Raw genomic sequence first — 16,834 nt, 5'->3', positions numbered from 1 at the left:
CCAAGCCAGCCCAACTATCCCCGGACTCTCCCTCCTGGAAGACTGAATTGACCAGCAAACCACTGAAGATAAAGTTGTTTTGATAGGGACCGCCAGACATGCACAAAAATAACTCATAATGAAACATTTCTTTAAACCCTTGCTGACATTCCTTTTAACCTTATATCCCTTTTCCAAAAATGCAATTCATGGACCCCACGTGCCCTTTAGTAGCTCTTGAGTCATCATTAATCCTGAAACAGGATATCGAGCTAGGCTTGCTAAGAAGGAGGGACCTCAAGGTATACATACAATGCTTTCCCCCTTTGTCTTTTGACCTATGCCAATTACACTCAGGCACCTGGCCTAATACAGTCCCAATGAAAGGAGAAACCTGTACTCGGGGCAGACTTTGCAGATATGGTACCTTTTATGTCTGCCCAGGAGGTAAGAGAATCTATCCTACCCTCTCCCTCATCTCTTCCCATGCCCCTTGCTAAGTCCACTGATAGGGGAGGCCCTCCTCCCCTTCAATCTGAACCTAGCCTATCAGGTCTCATCAAGACTGGCTGCAGTGTCGTCCTCTGTGGCCTGGCAAGGCTGTTCCTTCTTCAGGGAGGTGGTAGTCAAAGAGGCAGCCATGGAGTTCATGTCAGAGACAGTCACTGTTCCCGTTACTGTGGAACCCACTTGGATACTGAGCTGCCATGGGCTACATCTGAGCAGAGGGTCTAGGTTATATCCATGAATAGTTCTTGGTTGGAATATCAGTCTCAGAAAAGACCCCTGTGCCCAGATTATTTTGGTTCTGTTGTTCTAGTTGTGGAGCTCTTATCCTCTCCAGGTCTTACTAACTCCCCTTTCTTTCATTTGATACCCTACACTGTGCCCAAAGTTTCACTATGACTCTCAGCATCTGCTTTGATACACTGCTGGGTAGAGTCTTTCAGAGGCCCTCTGTGGTAAGCTCCTATCCTGTTTCTTGTTTTTTCCTTCTTCCAATGTCCATCCCATTTGTCTTTCTAAGCAAGGATTGATCATCTTACCCAGAGTCTTCCTTCTTGTTTAGCATTTTTAGGTGTACAGATTTTAGTATGTTTATCCTATCTTATAGGTCCAGTATCCACTTACAAGTGAGTATATACTGTGTGTGTATTTCTGCTTCTGGGATACCTCAAAACGAGAGTGTACTGAATGGGAAAGGATCTTCACCAGCCCTATATCTGACAGAGAGCTAATATCCAGAACATATAAAGAACTGAAGAAGTTGAAGGTCCAAAATTCATGTAATCCAGTTAAAAATGGGTTATGGAGCTAAAAAGAAAATTCTCCGTAGAGTAATATAGAAAGACAGAGAACGAATTAAAGAAATGCTCAATGTCCTTATCCATCAAGGAGAGCAAATCAAAACAACCCTGAGATGTCACTTTACACCCATCAGAATGGCTAAGACTAAAACCTCAACTGACAACACATGCTGGAGAGGATTTGGAGAAAGGGGAACATTCCTCCATTGCTGGTAGGAATGTCAACTTGTACAATCACTTTGGAAATCAATCTGGTGCTTTCTCAGATGATCAGGAATAGTGCGTCCTCCAGATCCAGCTATACCACTCCTAGGCATATATCCAAAATATCCTCAAGTACACAACAAGGACCATGTTCTTAGCAGCTTTATTCATAATAGGCAGAACCAGGAAATAACCCAGATGTCCCTCACTGGAGTAATGGATACAGAAATTGTGGTACATTTACACAGTGGAATACTACTCAGCATTTAAAAACAGGAAATTATCAAATCTGCAGGCAAATGGTGGGATCTAGAAAAGATCAATCCCTTATTTTCTAAGAGACAATATTAAATATTTAAGAATTTCACACTTTGTATATTGAACATTTTTGAATACTTCCCCAACTCCCCATCACCTCTCAAATCCATCCAAATTTCCATACCTATACAAGTTTGTGTGAAGTTTTTAACCTGAGATACATTAGTGCTGCCTATGAATATTTACATGTGTGATTGGCTTCTCTATGGAGCATTGGAGCATACCAGAACTATCATGGGCCACACACTTGAAGAAAGCTAACTCTCCTTCTCCCAAAGTCTATAACTTGCCAATAACTTCATTCCCACCAATGCCATCCATGCTGTGATTTTGTCTGGCTTGATGTCTGGTACATGCTGTCATAATTGCTGTGAGTTTTTGTGTGCAACTGACCTCTTGGGTTTTAACAGATAGGGGTTTCTTTGGGAACAGGATAACACAAGATATAGTTGCTGAAGCAGCAAATGGCTCCACAAGTAGTTCCACACAGATGATCTCCTCTCCCCCTGAATAGACTTTTTTCTTCAAAGTATTATGAGAGTAACACATCGAGGAGAGACAGTCGAGCAGCAATATTCTCTTGTTGGCGCTGTCAAGTGCAAAGGCATATTAGATGGGTTTAAAACAAACAGTGCTTGGCCATCCTCACTTTCTGTGTGAAAGACTGGGTACTTACATTCACCATCAGAAGTTTCATCTCCAAGGTGTCTATGAGACGCCTCAGCTCGTCAGCCACAAATTTACCCCCAGAGTATCTCAGCATCTCAAGTTTCTAAAATGAAAAAAACATGTGCAGAAATCAGTCCTGCTCACCTTGGCTTACAAATGCCATCCACAAAATCTACAAAGGAGGAAATGCATACACCATTTACAACAGGAAGTTTTAAACACCCACCAAAGTGACACAGACATTGCTAGTCCTCAACCCACTGCTTAATGTTCAGATGATGAGGTATTTCCTGTGGGCATGGCTCAGGGGAAGGGTGCTTGCCCAGCATGTGTGAGACCCTGGAACCCCTCACCCCACACAGCAAAAAGAAAAGCAAAGGAAGCCAAATGGAAACTGTGAGCACAAGGCATGAGCCCATTTATTGTCACTCACCCACTTCATTATGAGATGGAATAGCTTGTCCTGTAGTATGACCACAGCATACCATAAAATTAAAACTCAGGGTTTCTTCAACCCCCACCTCCACACACACATTGCCTTTAGCAGAAACAGGACACGTCATAAATGAACATTTTTTTAGGTAGAAAGTACTTTGTCAAAATTTATTTTTATTTTATGTGCATTGGTGTTTAGCTTGCCTGTATGTCTATGTGAGGGTGTCAGCACTGGGACTTCCAGATAGTTGTGAGCTACAGTGGGTTCTGCGAATAGAACCTGGGACCTCTAGAAGTCTATGCTCTTAACCTCTGAGCCATCTCTCCAGTTCCCCAAATGGTTTTGTTAAACCTGGTGGAGAGATTCTAAAACTTTGCAGGACCTCTTCCACAGTCAGGTGATGCAGTGAACATAGAAACAGGAACAACAAAGAGATCCTAAGGTTGGAATGGGCAAGCAAGTTTCTGGGCCACTGAGTTGTCAAAAGAATATTTCAGAAGGAACAGATACTGGAAGGGGGGGGAGAGAGAGGGAGAGGGAGAGAGAGAGAGAGAGAGAGAGAGAGAGAGAGAGAGAGAGAGAGAGAGCGAGAGAGAGAGAGATAGGGGTTGGTGTTGAAGGGGACAAATACAACAAACACAAGAAAGTAAGGGATAAATTCTTTCAACTCAGTTGTTCAGTTGTTTTGGGTCATATTAATTACTTTTGATGAACAAAATTTTAACAGCAAATTGAACAAACCTATTCAATTAAAGTCTGAACAAAACCAGAGAATACCATATTAAATTCCTTGTAAATAGTTATGAACCTGTAGATAGTATAGTTCAGTGTGCCTAGGAAGAATTAACAAAGACAGGCCCATTACAGAGGTTAATTCCCAATTTCCAATCCCACATTCAGCTTTTTCAATGTATGCTACATCTGGGAGATGTGAGACATATCCCAGGTGTCTCAAATTGTAATTGGCCATATGAAGCCATGTTTCAGCCATGCAATGATGCAAACTGAAAATGGACTGAGCAGGTAAAGAAAGTTCAGGTACTATATATTTCTGTCACAACTCTACTTAGAAATGGATTGCTGGGTCTAGGATGATAGCTTCAGTGGACAAAAAGCTTACTCCACAAGCATAAAAAGCCAAATTCAACACTCCAGCACACATGTTAAAAGCCACGCATGGTGACACATCAACCTGGGGTGGGACAGTCAGAGCCTAGGGTCCTGGTGAACAGCCAGCCTAGCCATAGTGGCAAATTCCATGTCTACCAGCCATCTTGTTTCAGAAATGTAGGATGGAGCCAGGCATGCATTTTAATCCCAGCATTTGGGAGGCAGAGGCAGGCAGGTGGATCTCTGTGAGTGTGAGTCCAGCCTGGTCTATACAGTGAGTTCCCGGACAGCCAGGGCTACACAGTGAGAAAAAGGCAAAAAGATAAAGGGAAAAAAAGATATGTGGTGAACAGTGACTGAAGGTACCCAGAGTTGCCTTCTGGCCTCTACACATACATGCACAGACAGGTACACATGTGTGTGCATGTTTGCACATACTTACCAGAAGGAAAAAGCATTGTGAGACAAGATAGGACTCTCTGAAAAGCATCAAAGCCCTCTACAATTTGAACAACTCTGGACGAAATTACAAGGCAGCAATTCCTGCTTCAATGACTCTCCTAACCATGAGTGAATCCTAAAATTAAACACTTATTTTGTACTTAGGTTTACAAGGATCATGGGGCATGTGGATAATACTGGAAGGTGTTTACAGCTAACTTTCCAAAGGTGTTAACCAAATCACAGAAGGAATGCCAGAATGTTAGTGTTCCTGTCTACAAGTTGCTTGGTCAGGATATACAACACACCTCCAAGTACTGTTCACACAGAGATTTAAATTCTTCCATTCTCTCCTTCTGAAGAACCAGAGACTGAAGAACAAAGTTGCATTGCTCCTTAAATATTCTCTATGGGCAAAGACAGTAAAAGATATATGAACAATTTAAGGGAAGCCACAAAGCTCACAGAAACACAATTCTGTATTATATTTGTGCAAAGCAGATGGGAAGAATAACTGTAATATTTTTTCCAGTTAACACAACGACCACCTTTACATGAGTTACATGATAATTCCAAATAACAGTAATGTGAAGACCACTCATTTTATCAGAAATGTTCTTTCTTAACAATATTGAAAACATTCTTATTAGTTTCTGAAGACTTGAAAACCTTCCCAGTAGAGGCTTCCAACTCTGTTGAACTCTCTGCATTAAAACAAGTTACCTTGAGTTGTCCCCATCATTTGTCATTCCCCACATAAAAGCCCACTCCATTTTCTCCTTTCCTTTAAGAGGAGAGTCAGTAGTACCATGCTTAACAGGGATGCTTAACTTCAGATGCTCTCCTAGACCATTGTAAGAATACACATCGAAAAGAAACTTTTGAAATAATTCTGTGAGATGGGTCCTTTAGGAATCTGTACTGCTACTGCTGGGAAACCAAGGCACAGTGGTAAACTGTTTCCTGAGTTAGCATATCTGTCAAATAACTGGACTATGACTGCCTTCCACATGGTGGCATGCCAGAGGACATGCTTAGAACTACTGGACAGACCAGGACCTCCATCTTCTCCAGAACTCCAGCCTCTGTTTCCTCACTTTTGGAAATCAGAATCTTCAGGAGGGCAGCTCCATCTACTACCAGGAAGAGAGAGGCCACAAAGGCCACACTGTTCAGAGTCCAGTACCTCTCCCCCAAACCTCATTCTCCTCTTCAGGTTAAAGGCGAATCAGTCACCATAACGTGTCCATCATGGCATGAGGCCTTTCCCTCTTTGCTTCTGGGACTGGGCTGGTCTGAACTCCAACCACTGAAAGATCAGTCTCTACCTGCTCTGCCACAGCCACACTGTCCACCCCATGCTGCATTCCTGATCACTGTGTCAGAAGGCTAGGTTGGGCCTCCTGCTCCTTGGTGTCCTCACATCATGGATCATGAAGGACTCCCTCTCATGATGCAATCCTATACCTTCTCCTGCACTTTCCGGGCCATGCTTGCTCAGCCCCCGACTCCACCCCCATGCTGGCTCCTAACCCATCACTGGCCTTGTCTTCTCTTTGTTGTGGATATTTTTGTTTAAGATATGTAAACATGTTTTTCTTATAATCCCAAGGGAGATTTTACTTCGTTCATACACGTTAATTTTCTCATGCACAGCATGGTCTTTGCCAGCTGGAATAAGTTGAATTCTGAGGACTCTGAACTTTATAAATATGGTAGCCAAGAGGAAGAAGGCATGATGGCTTGGAGGAGATGGAGGAAGACTGCTTGCTGCCCTTGCTGGTTGCTGGTTACCTGGACATCTGGATTTCTTGAGGACTGATACTGGTGTTGCCCCCAAAATAATCCTATGACCCTACCCAGCAGTAATTAGTAAAAAGGGCTATAAACCCTTTTCCTAACATACTACTTTTTAAAAAATTCTTTATTAATTACACTTTATTCACTTTGTATTCCCCCTGTGGTTCCCTCCCTCCTCCTGTTCCAATTCCTCCCTTTCTCCACCCTCTGCATACATGCCCCTCTCCAAGTCCACTGATAGGGGAGGTCTTTTTTCCTTCCTTCTGATGCTAGTCAATTAGGTCTCATCAGGAGAGGCTGCATTGTCTTCTTCTGTGGCCTGGTAAGGCTGCTTCCCCCTCAGGGGGAGGTAATTAAAGAGCAGCCCAATAAGTTCAAGTCAGAGACAGTCCCTGTTCCACTCAAGAGACAACACATGCTGGAGAGGTTGTGGAGAAAGGGGAACCCTCCTCCACTGCTAGTGGGAAATTTGTACAACGATTCGGGAAAGCAATCTGGCGCTTTCTCAGAGAACTAGGAATAGCGCTTCCTCCACATCCAGCTATACCACTCCTAGCTTTATACCGAAAAGATGCTCAACTACACAATAAGGACATTTGTTCAACCATGTTTATAGCAGCCTTATTTGTAATAGCAAGAACCTGAAAACTATCCAGATGCCCGTCAGTGGAGGAATGGATGCAAAAATTGTGGCAAATCTACACAATGGAATATTACTCAGCAATAAAAAACAAGGAAATCATGAAATTTGCAGGTAAATGGTGGGCTCTGGAAAAGATCATCGTAACATACTTCTTTAGGCCCTACATGGAGATGGGGTTTGGATGGGAGGTATAAGCTTAGAGGAATCCCCAAATAAAGAAGTGTTTGAAAAACTAGCACCACAGAAAGGAAGCAAGCCAGGGAGAGACACAATATGGCCAGTCTCTCCTAACCACATCCAACACCATCCCTAAGTTTATGTCCTATTCCTCTCCCTCCTGACTTGCTGATGCTGACACATGGACTCTTTCAAATCTAAGCCTGATACTCACAGAGAGCTTTTCTGCCTGTTTCTTGACTTGATCTGCATCCAGGTTTAACTTCCTATTCAAATTCTTAATCTGAAGAAAATACTCTTTATAAAGTTTCTGCCTGTAAAAGACAACAGTGTTTACTGTGTGTGAGATTCCTTCACAACATGAAGAAAGTACATTCAAAGCATGACTGATTTGTCTTCACTAACTCTCTCAATGGAGGAATGGGGAAGGGCATCTAAAATATTCTGACAGGGAAAGGGAATGTGATGTGGATTATGTGGTCTTACACTAACAGTATCTCTTCCTCCTTGGCTGAGAGAGAAGTCACTTCATTGCTCTTAGAGATAAAAAACTTGGGAAGAACATCTATTCTTTTTACTAACATTCCATACAGAGCGTCTAGCCAGTGGGGGTCACAGATATACCTCAACCCCTTGCCATCCTGGCTTACAATCAATTGTCACCGGGTCTAGCATCAAAGCACCAAGAAGCAACCTTACCTTAGTTCACCCTGGACTTTGAAAACATCCTCAACTTTCTTCTGCATATTTTGGAAAGACTCATTGATGATCGATCTAATTCTTTCTCTGTTTTCCTTAAGAAAGATCTTAAGGGGTCCTGTATTAAAAAACAATCACATAAGCATGACCATAATGTTCCCTCAACAGTGCTGGGAAGCCACTTGTTATCAAAACATGGAAATAATCTGCCAATGGAAAGATTACCTGCCTCCTTTCTTTCAGTCAAGAATTTCAGGGATTATGATCTTCATGTGAAATTAGATAGTTGGACTTTAGTGTCTATATATTACATACCAAACAAATTGGAGGGGACTTAACAAAAAAGGTGCCAAGTCACTGTGTAATTTCTTTATGAGATGTCACTTATAAAGTATAAATTTAATCAATGCACTAGGTATGCTTCAGTTCCAGGACAAGTTCAGAGGGACTGCTGGGATGCTTTATGCAAAACACAAACGTGGTCCATTTACAAATCTCCAAAGGGACAGAGATTACTGCACAGTGAGATGAAAATACTGCAATTATTATAGCCATTGAGGCTTTTAGAGAATTTAATAAGGTAGAGATCCTGAATAATTTAAAGTAAAAAAAGACATTGATTCATGGAAAAGTCTGTTGTATTGGGGACGGAACCCAGAGCCCTGAGCATACTAGGCAAGTGCTCTCCCACCAGGGTACATCCCTATCCTGAGTTCAGGTTACTTTCTGGATTTGACTCTTCAAGAGAAAATTCTGCAGAGCTCCTAGCCGGTTCTTAGTTTGTAATGTTTTTAAACACTTTATGTGACTGACATCTGACAGTAATTTAAAGCAGGGCTTAGTCTGCAATGTTCACAGGCAATAACAGTGCAGACTTCAGCTTTCTACTTCGTGTGCTATTTTTTTGCCCATTAAACAGTGGGCAGCTACTTAAGAGGGGATGGCATTCACCAATCACCCACTTCCCATCCCCCCCCATACACTAACAGTGACTGGACTCGATTACAAATTAGTGAAGTGAAAATTTGATGTTAAAAACAGATGTATCCTTGGGAACCAAGATGGTGGCACCAAGAGGCCTCTGTGTCTGATGAACAAGAGAGCAGTGACTGCACAGCTACAAACAGACAGAACTCTAGGACCTAAAACACCAGCCATTGTGTTTCCCAGGTGAGAGGAAACCCCACTGTGTAGGAAGCAATCGGGTCCATTCTCAGATTACCCTGCTAAACCCCAGAAGAGTTCCTGGTCCCCAATAGGGGCTTGGTGGCCAGCCCAGAGCCATAAGCCTGCATGCTCTGATTACCATCCTCGACTGAACTATGGGCCCCACAACAACAGAGACTGTGGTTTCCAATCGAGAGAAATTCCCATGGTGAAGAAAGTAAGTGGACCCACCTCAGATCACACATTCAATCCCTGGGAAAGGTCCCAGGCTAATGCAGGCACTCAACTACCAGACCAGAGACCTGCCCGGGAATGCAACTCATCCTCCCAGACCAAACTCTGGGCACCAGGGCAACAGAGACTGGAATTCCCCGTTGGGAGTAAACCCCACAGTGAGGGAAACATCAGGTCTGATCTGTAGGCACTCAGCCTAATATGCCTCCCTTGAAAAGTTCTCAGGAAAAGTTCCAGTGTTCCTGTATGTGCCCAGTTGCCAGCCTGATCACGAATGCTCGACTCACAATCCCAGACTGAACTGTGGACCCCAAAACAACATATACTGGGTCTACCTGTCAGGTGGAAACCCCACGGTAGGGGAAACATCAGGTCTGACTTCAGGATACCCAGCTCAGGAAAACTTTCTGTGTTCCCACATGCTCAGGGCCCTAGCCTCCAGCCTCAGGTCTAGGGCTACCCTTACCTGCCACTGATTACCATTTGGTTACAGGGGCACAGAACTCCAGCCTCAGACCTACATAAGCCTGGGATTCACCCGTTCAGGCCCAGACACTGCACCAAAATTCAACCTGTCTCTCGAGCTAAACTGACAAATCTGCTAGGCTCCCTGCTTCTTCAAGAGGGCGGTGTCTAGCGATCACAGTGTAAGAGCAGCAGCAGCAGCACACTAAATTCAGAACAAGAAACCCAGGGGCAGGGTAGTTGTTTCTAGGACTTCTCCTAGTGAGAGAGCTTCCCTGTCTACCAATGACCATAGTTACCACACAGGTCCATATGCCTGAGGTTGCATATGGCGAATCTTGAGAAGCACTGGCCATTTGGGGACCATACCCAAAAAGCTGGTGTGGCCTCCATCAGGAACAACCACCTTTCTGCCAACGGGAATCTCCCCACCCCAGGATTCCAGGAAGTCCCAGAAACTAATAGCCAACACCTGAGACAGTCAGATGGATAGAGGCCAGTGTAAAAGCACAACCAACAGAAGCCAAAGCAATATGGCATCTCCAGAATCCAGTTATCCAGGGGTAAGCAGCCCTGGACACCCTATCATAAGTGAAATCCAAGAAGATGACCTTACATCTGTGTTTATGAAGAAGAGAATGGAGGAAACAAATAAATGTGTAAAGAAATAGAGGAAGATAAAGTCAAACAGATTATGTAAAGAAGTGGAAGAAGATATAATCAGTGTATGGCCATCTGTAAAGAAGTGGAAGAAGATATAATCAGTGTATGGCCATCTGTAAAGAAATACAGGAAGATGGAGCCAGATTGTGCATTAGGTCATTGAAAGAAATAAAAGAAACAGGAATGTTCAAACAAACAGGTGAAGGAATTGAAGGAAAAACAGGAAAATACAGTCAGACAGGTGAAGGAAATCAACAAAACAGGTCAAGATCTGAAGAAAGAATTGGAAAAATTAAAGAAAACACAAACAGAGGAAATCATGGAGAGGAAGAATTTAGGGAAGAAAACAGGAACTACAGAGATAAGCATCACCAACAGACTATGGAAGAATCTCAGGTGTGGGAGATACAATGGAAGAAAAGGATGTATTCATCAAAGAAATGTTAAGTCTAAAAAATTCCTGAAACAGACCATCCAAGAAATCCAAGACAACATGAAAAGATAAAACATAATAACAAAAATAGAGGAAAAAGAAGATTTGCATCTCCAAGACCCAGAACCCCGATATTTTCAACAAAAGCATAGAAGAAAATTTTCCCAATTTATGAGAGGCCTATAAGCATACAAGAGGGCTACAGAACACCTAAAAATTATACCAGAAAAGAAAATCCTCCTGCCAAATAATAATCAAAACAGTGAGTATACACAACAACAAAAATACTATGTGCAAGGGAAAAGGGCCAAGTAATATATAATGGCAAAGCCATCAGAATCACACCTGACTTCTCAACAGAAACAATGAAAGCTAGAAGGGCCTGGACACATATCATGCAGAGCCTAAGAGAACATAGATGTCAGCCCAGGGTACTATACCCAGCAAAACTCTCAGTCATCATAGATGGAGAAAACAAGATATTCAATGACAAAAACAAATTTTAAAAATACCTACCCACAAATCCAGTGTTACAGAAAACACTAGAAGAAGAATACAACCCAGAAAAGCTAACTACAGTCAGAAAAACACAGGAAATAAATAACCTCACTACAGCAAAACTAAAAGTAGCCAAGCACACAAACACACTACCACAACCAACAAAATCAAAGGATCTAACAGCCACTGGTCATTATGAGAGGAACAAGATAACTTTACAGGTCTCTTTATATGAATTTTATACCCCATGTTAAACTAAGTTCTCTCAGAACTTTTCCAGAAAGCAGAAGGACACAGACAGAAGAAGCAGATGAATTGGGACAAGACCCACCCTGCTGTAAAAAAATTAAACTAGGCCAAGCTGTGCCCAAGGTCTTCTCCCTGTTACAAAAGATTGCTCTCAACGTCTCCCTATTGCAATGAACCGTCCAAACCAGCAGTACGAGATAGGGTTTCCTGGCTACCGGTCCAGAAGGTCACAACTCCCTCACCCAGATAGATCTTCACTCTGTTTTTCAGAGAAGTCACAAGATGTGATGGTCACCCCTCCCCAACTAAAACTAAATCTGCATGTCATAAGACATCCCTCGTGTAACTTAAAGATCAGATATCCTTTAGACATCTGGTGACTTGGGTGCCTAAATGAACCAATTCTGTACTGACAGTCTTGCAACCCCATACCTCCCCATACATTTTCTTTTAAAAACCCAAGGCTTTTCCCCCACCCCCCTGCTGTTCCTTGCTGAATTGCAAGGAGGGCCCATCGTACAATGGTCTGAATAAACCTCTTGCTTTTGCATCGATCCATTTCTGAGTTACTCTCAGTTGCTCTCTGGCAGTTAGGCTTTTCCTGGGCCTAACAATTAATCTCTCTCAACATCAATGGACTCAACTCTCCAATAAAAAGACACAGTCTAACAGAGATAGATGCATAAAAAAGACGAAATAATCTGTTGCATACAAGAAACACACCTAAGTCACAAAGATAGATATTACCTGAGGATAAAGGACAGGGAGATGGTTTTCCAAGCAAATGGACCCAAGAAGCAAGCAGGAGTAGCCATTCAAATATGTAATAAAATAGATTTTCAACCAAAATTAACCAAAAGAGATGGGGAAGGTCACTTCATACTCATCATAGGAAATTTCCACCAAGAAGACATCACAATTCTGAATATCTATGCCCCAAATACAAGGGCACCCACATTTGTAAAAGAAATATTAATAAAACCTAAACCACACATAGATTCCCCACACATTAATAGTTGGAGACTTCAACACCCCACTCTCAACAAAGGACAGGTCAACACAACATAAATTAAACAAAGAAACAGTGAGGTCATGAATCGAATGGACCTGACAGACATCTATGGAACCTTTCACCCAAACACAAAAGAATTTACCTTCTCCTCAGCACCTCCTGGAGCCTTCTCCAAAGTAGATCATATACGCTGTCACAAAGCAAGCCTCAACAAATACAAGAAGATTGAAATAACCTCTTGTATTCTATCTGACCACCATGGAATAAAGATGGACTTCAACAACAACAGAAATAGCAAAAAGCCTATACTCACATGGAAATGGAACAACTCTCTACTCAATGACAGTTGGGTCAGGGAAGAAATAAAGAAAAAAAAAAGACTTCCTAGAATTCAATGAAAATGAAGGGACAACATACTCAAATTTATGGGACAAAATGAAAGCAGTGCTAAGAAGAAAGTTCATGCACTAAGTGCTTTCAAAAAGAAATTTAAAACATCTCATTCAAGCAAATTAACAGCTCACCTGAAAGCCCGAGTGGGGGGAGGGGGAGAAGCAACACATCCAAGAGGAGTAGACAGCTGGAAATAATCAAATTCAGGGCTGAATCAATAAATTAGAAACAAATAAAACTATTGAAAGAAACAATGAAACCAAGAGCTGGTTCTTTGAGAAAATCCAAAAGATAGACAAGCCCTTAGTCAAACTAACTAAAAGGGAGAGAGACACTATCCAAATCAGCAAAATCAGAAATGAAAAGGGGGACATAACAACAGACACTGAGGAAATACAAACAATCCTTAGGTCTTACTTCAAAAGCCTATATGCCATAAAATTAGAAAATCTAAGTGAAATGGACAATTTTCTTAACAAAGCTGAATCAAGATCAGGTAAATAAATTAAATAGTCCTATATCCCCTAAGGAAATAGAAGCAGGTATCAAAAGTCTCCCATTCAAGAAAAGCTCAGGGCCAGATGGTTTCAGTGCAGAATTCTAATACACCTTCAAAGAAGGGCTAACACCAACACCAATGCTCTTCAAAATATTCCACAAAATATAAACAGAAGGAACATTTTCAACCTCATTTTATGATGCCCAAGTCACCTTAATACCTTAACCTCACCAAGACCCAACAAAGAAAGAGAATTTCAGGCCAGTCTCCCACATGAACACTGATGCGAGAATTCTCAAGAAAATACTCGAAAACCAAATTCAAGAACACATCAAAGATATTATCCACTATGACCAAGTAGGCTTCAAGCAAGGCCTCCAAGAAAAAAAAAAAAAAAAAAAAAAAAAAAAAAAAAACAGAATAAAACAGATGTATCAGTTGTGTGAATAAAAGCCTGGAAGACAGATACTTTCATGCAAGTTTTAATTATCTCACAGTGAGTAAGAGTCTTCACACTGCAGGTGCTATGTTCTTTGTATCTACAATTAACATGAAATGGACAGTTGACAATCTAATAAATACTATTTTGACACTGAGTGTTTGAGAACCAGGCAGTGAACACACTTCTTTTGCCTGCCAGGTAACAACTCCCTTGCCTTGCACTACTTTGGGTAAAAAAAGTTTCTCAAATTCCTAATGTCTCCTAGAACATACCTTCAAATTCTTCATATAAGTCCTGTCTTTCCTTCCTGCAAATAAATCACATTAACATTTTACTTCCATGTATGCAAAAGGCCACTTTTGTTGTGTGAGCAGAGGAAGTGGAATGTGCCAAACAGCCTGCATTCAATTCATGGTTCAAGAGTGGACACTGATTTTTCTGGATTTCTTGGTGTGCAAGTGAAAGGCATGTGTGAATGTGTGACACCGTTAGAGATAGAAGTGGGATGTCCTCCTCTATGGATCTCCACCTTATTGCTGTCATACAAATTCTGTGATAGGACTTGTAGTTTGCTGGGGGCATGAGAATTTCATTTTGTATTAGGCTGAACATCTGATCGACTGCAGGGTGAATGCTTTGGGTCCTTTAAGGTCAATGCACCCAGCACATTCATGGGATAAACACACCTCAATTACTGCTGCATCTGTTTGTTTATTTATTTACATATTAGTTCATTTTGTCAGGCTGTCAGTCAGGAAGTATGTGCAACCCCCTCCTGCCTCTGGAACACCTCATCCCTCAGTTCTGGACCTAAAAGGCATGCATGGCTACACATGGCTTTTTCTGTGGGTGCTGTAGATATGACCTCAGGCTCTTGTGTTTGGACATTCAACACTCTTACAATGAGCCATCTCTCCAGCCTACCTTTTCTAAACTTATTTCATACATGGGAAAAAGAAAAGAAAAGAAAGGTATCACCTGGCCTGTTGCTCATCTGCTCCCGAGGAAGTAATGTCCTCAGTACTAACATCAAGGAATTCTTCATTGGCTATATTAATGAGAAAGACAAAAAAGTGTTTTCAGACCAAATGTGCTGTTATCATCATTGTCCAATGAATAACAGTTTCACTATGGAGTTTATAGAGACCATAGCCACCAATGGTTCTTTGCAGTTTTTAAAGAAGTCATGCACATGTCCAAATACACACACACACACACACACACACAGATACCACACTCACATACACACAGATGCTCATACACACAGACGCAAGCACACGCACACAGTCATTAGAGTCTGGGAACAGCTAGTGCAGGCACCTGTACATGATGCCATCCAGACAGTCACTGTGACCCATGTGCTCCCAGAGAGGCATGTTGACTAGAAAGAGCGGCCTTATGAGCCTTGCAGATTTCCTGGGGAATAGGAATTTCAGGGAGAGGAAACTAAAGCCACCAACAAGCTTGAGCCACAAATATTAGCATCTGAAACCTCCTGCTATTCCAAAAAATGTCCAAGAACCACATCCACTCAGTGGTCTGTAGTGGAAATTTTGGTTTCTTTAAAAACTCAAAGTTATGTTATGTAAACATGATTTTTTTTTTTTTTTGATCCCATGTGTGGGACTTTAGTTTGTCCACAGCTGGTAGTTACCTCCTGAAGGGCATGGTCTTTGCCAGCTGGTTAAGGCCTGACTCATGCAGCACAGACAGGGGTGTAGTCTAGGGATCAGAGGCCTATGAACATTGGAACCCAGAAAGAGAAAGCTTGGAAGCTTGGAGAGACCAGAGATGGACTGTGTGGTTACTTAGAGCGCCATGGGAGAGATGCTTCATGGCACAGCAGCTAGGAGGAGACAGATGGAGGAGACTGCTTGCTGCATTTGCAGTTGACCAAGAATTAGGATGGTCCCAAAAGAACCCATTGACTCTAAACAGCGAGCAGAAGTAAAGAGGTCTGCAGGCCCTCTCACCACTAGCCTTCTCTCTCATACCTAGGGTAAAAGGGATGCTGGAAGAGAGGGAGGTAGAGGCCTCAACATCCCAAGACAAATAGAGTTAAAAAAGAACACGAAGTGTTCCACCTGCCAAGAGATTTTAGGATGCCCCCCAGGGTGGAAACTGCCCTACAGGAACACATGTGGTTTTTGCTGTTGTTACTACTGTTTGCTTGTTTTTGTTTTTGTTTTTTTTTTTTTGTTGTTGTTGTTTTGTTTTGTTTCCCCCAAACAAGGAAGAGTTTAAAAACGAACATAATAGGGTTCTACCTCCAAGAGATTTTAGGAAGTCCTCCGGGGTGGACACTGCCCTACAGGAACACATCTGGTTTTGGCTGTTGTAGTTGTTTGCTTGTTTTGTTTAGTTTTTTACCTGGAGTGATTGCATCTGCATTCGGAGTTTCATCTGATTTGACAGTTGGATCCTGCCTTGGGTGCATGCCAGCACTGTCGGTGGCCTCCATTTCTCTGCTTGACATGGTCAAAATCTTGGGATAGATAGGACTCCTGGAACTAGAGATACTGGAAGGAAGTACAAGACAGCACTGGGAACAGGGAAAAGGACTCCTCAGCGAGTGGTAAGAAGTCCTGACCCTTGTGCTGGAGCAAAGAGAGGCCAAGAGGATGTCACCAGTACCCTGATGTGTCCCATTCCTCTATCTACACCTGAGCTCCATGACCAACTACCTCTCAAGATAAGTACCCTCTGCTGCTTTCCCATCCCCCAAACAGAAAAATCCTGGGCCCTGCCTCCTTTAAAACAAGGTACCTAAAGCTGGTGTCTGGTTGGGACCTGGGAAGTCACTGGTGCCTACATAGTCACTGAGGCCAAGGCTCCCAGCTCACATGCTGTCCCACTTAACCCTCCAAATCCCGCAACCCTCATGGCCTGTCCTTAGCCTCATCATCTGGAACCATGTCCAGTCCCATTTGGAAGTGAAGCTCCTGGTATCACGCCACAGGTTTGCCTTGGACATGCCTCTTTGTGGTGCCACTGGG

The 16,834-nt window shown here is 42.4% G+C and overlaps 1 protein-coding gene across 1 annotated transcript; it reads right to left on the bottom strand.

Moving 5' to 3' along the window:
- Positions 1-2,340: 2,340 nt before the first annotated feature.
- Positions 2,341-16,353, bottom strand: LOC110541823 (X-linked lymphocyte-regulated protein 3A-like). The gene is made up of 8 exons (XM_021628518.2): positions 16,209-16,353; positions 14,817-14,886; positions 14,111-14,145; positions 7,784-7,901; positions 7,299-7,398; positions 4,773-4,871; positions 2,485-2,580; positions 2,341-2,397 (listed from the first exon to the last, which is right to left on the bottom strand). The coding sequence occupies exons 1-8, from the start codon at positions 16,312-16,314 to the stop codon at positions 2,341-2,343; spliced, it is 681 nt and encodes a 226-aa protein (XP_021484193.2). The 5' UTR covers positions 16,315-16,353.
- Between the last annotated feature and the right edge of the window lie 481 nt (positions 16,354-16,834).

Source organism: Meriones unguiculatus (genome assembly GCF_030254825.1).
Source record: "Meriones unguiculatus strain TT.TT164.6M chromosome X unlocalized genomic scaffold, Bangor_MerUng_6.1 ChrX_unordered_Scaffold_30, whole genome shotgun sequence".
NCBI lineage: Eukaryota > Metazoa > Chordata > Mammalia > Rodentia > Muridae > Meriones > Meriones unguiculatus.
Note: the sequence above shows the minus strand (reverse complement) of the source record. Positions and strands in the feature narration are given on the sequence as shown.

Coding starts and splice junctions, on each gene's coding strand:
- LOC110541823 (XM_021628518.2), bottom strand. CDS start 16,314: ATGTCAAGCAGAGAAATGGAGGCCACCGACAGTGCTGGCATGCACCCA. Junction 7,902..14,110: donor CTTATATGAAGAATTTGAAG/GTATGTTCTAGG, acceptor TTTTTAATACAG/GACCCCTTAAGATCTTTCTT. Junction 4,872..7,298: donor AACAGGCAGAAAAGCTCTCT/GTGAGTATCAGG, acceptor CTTTGCCCATAG/AGAATATTTAAGGAGCAATG.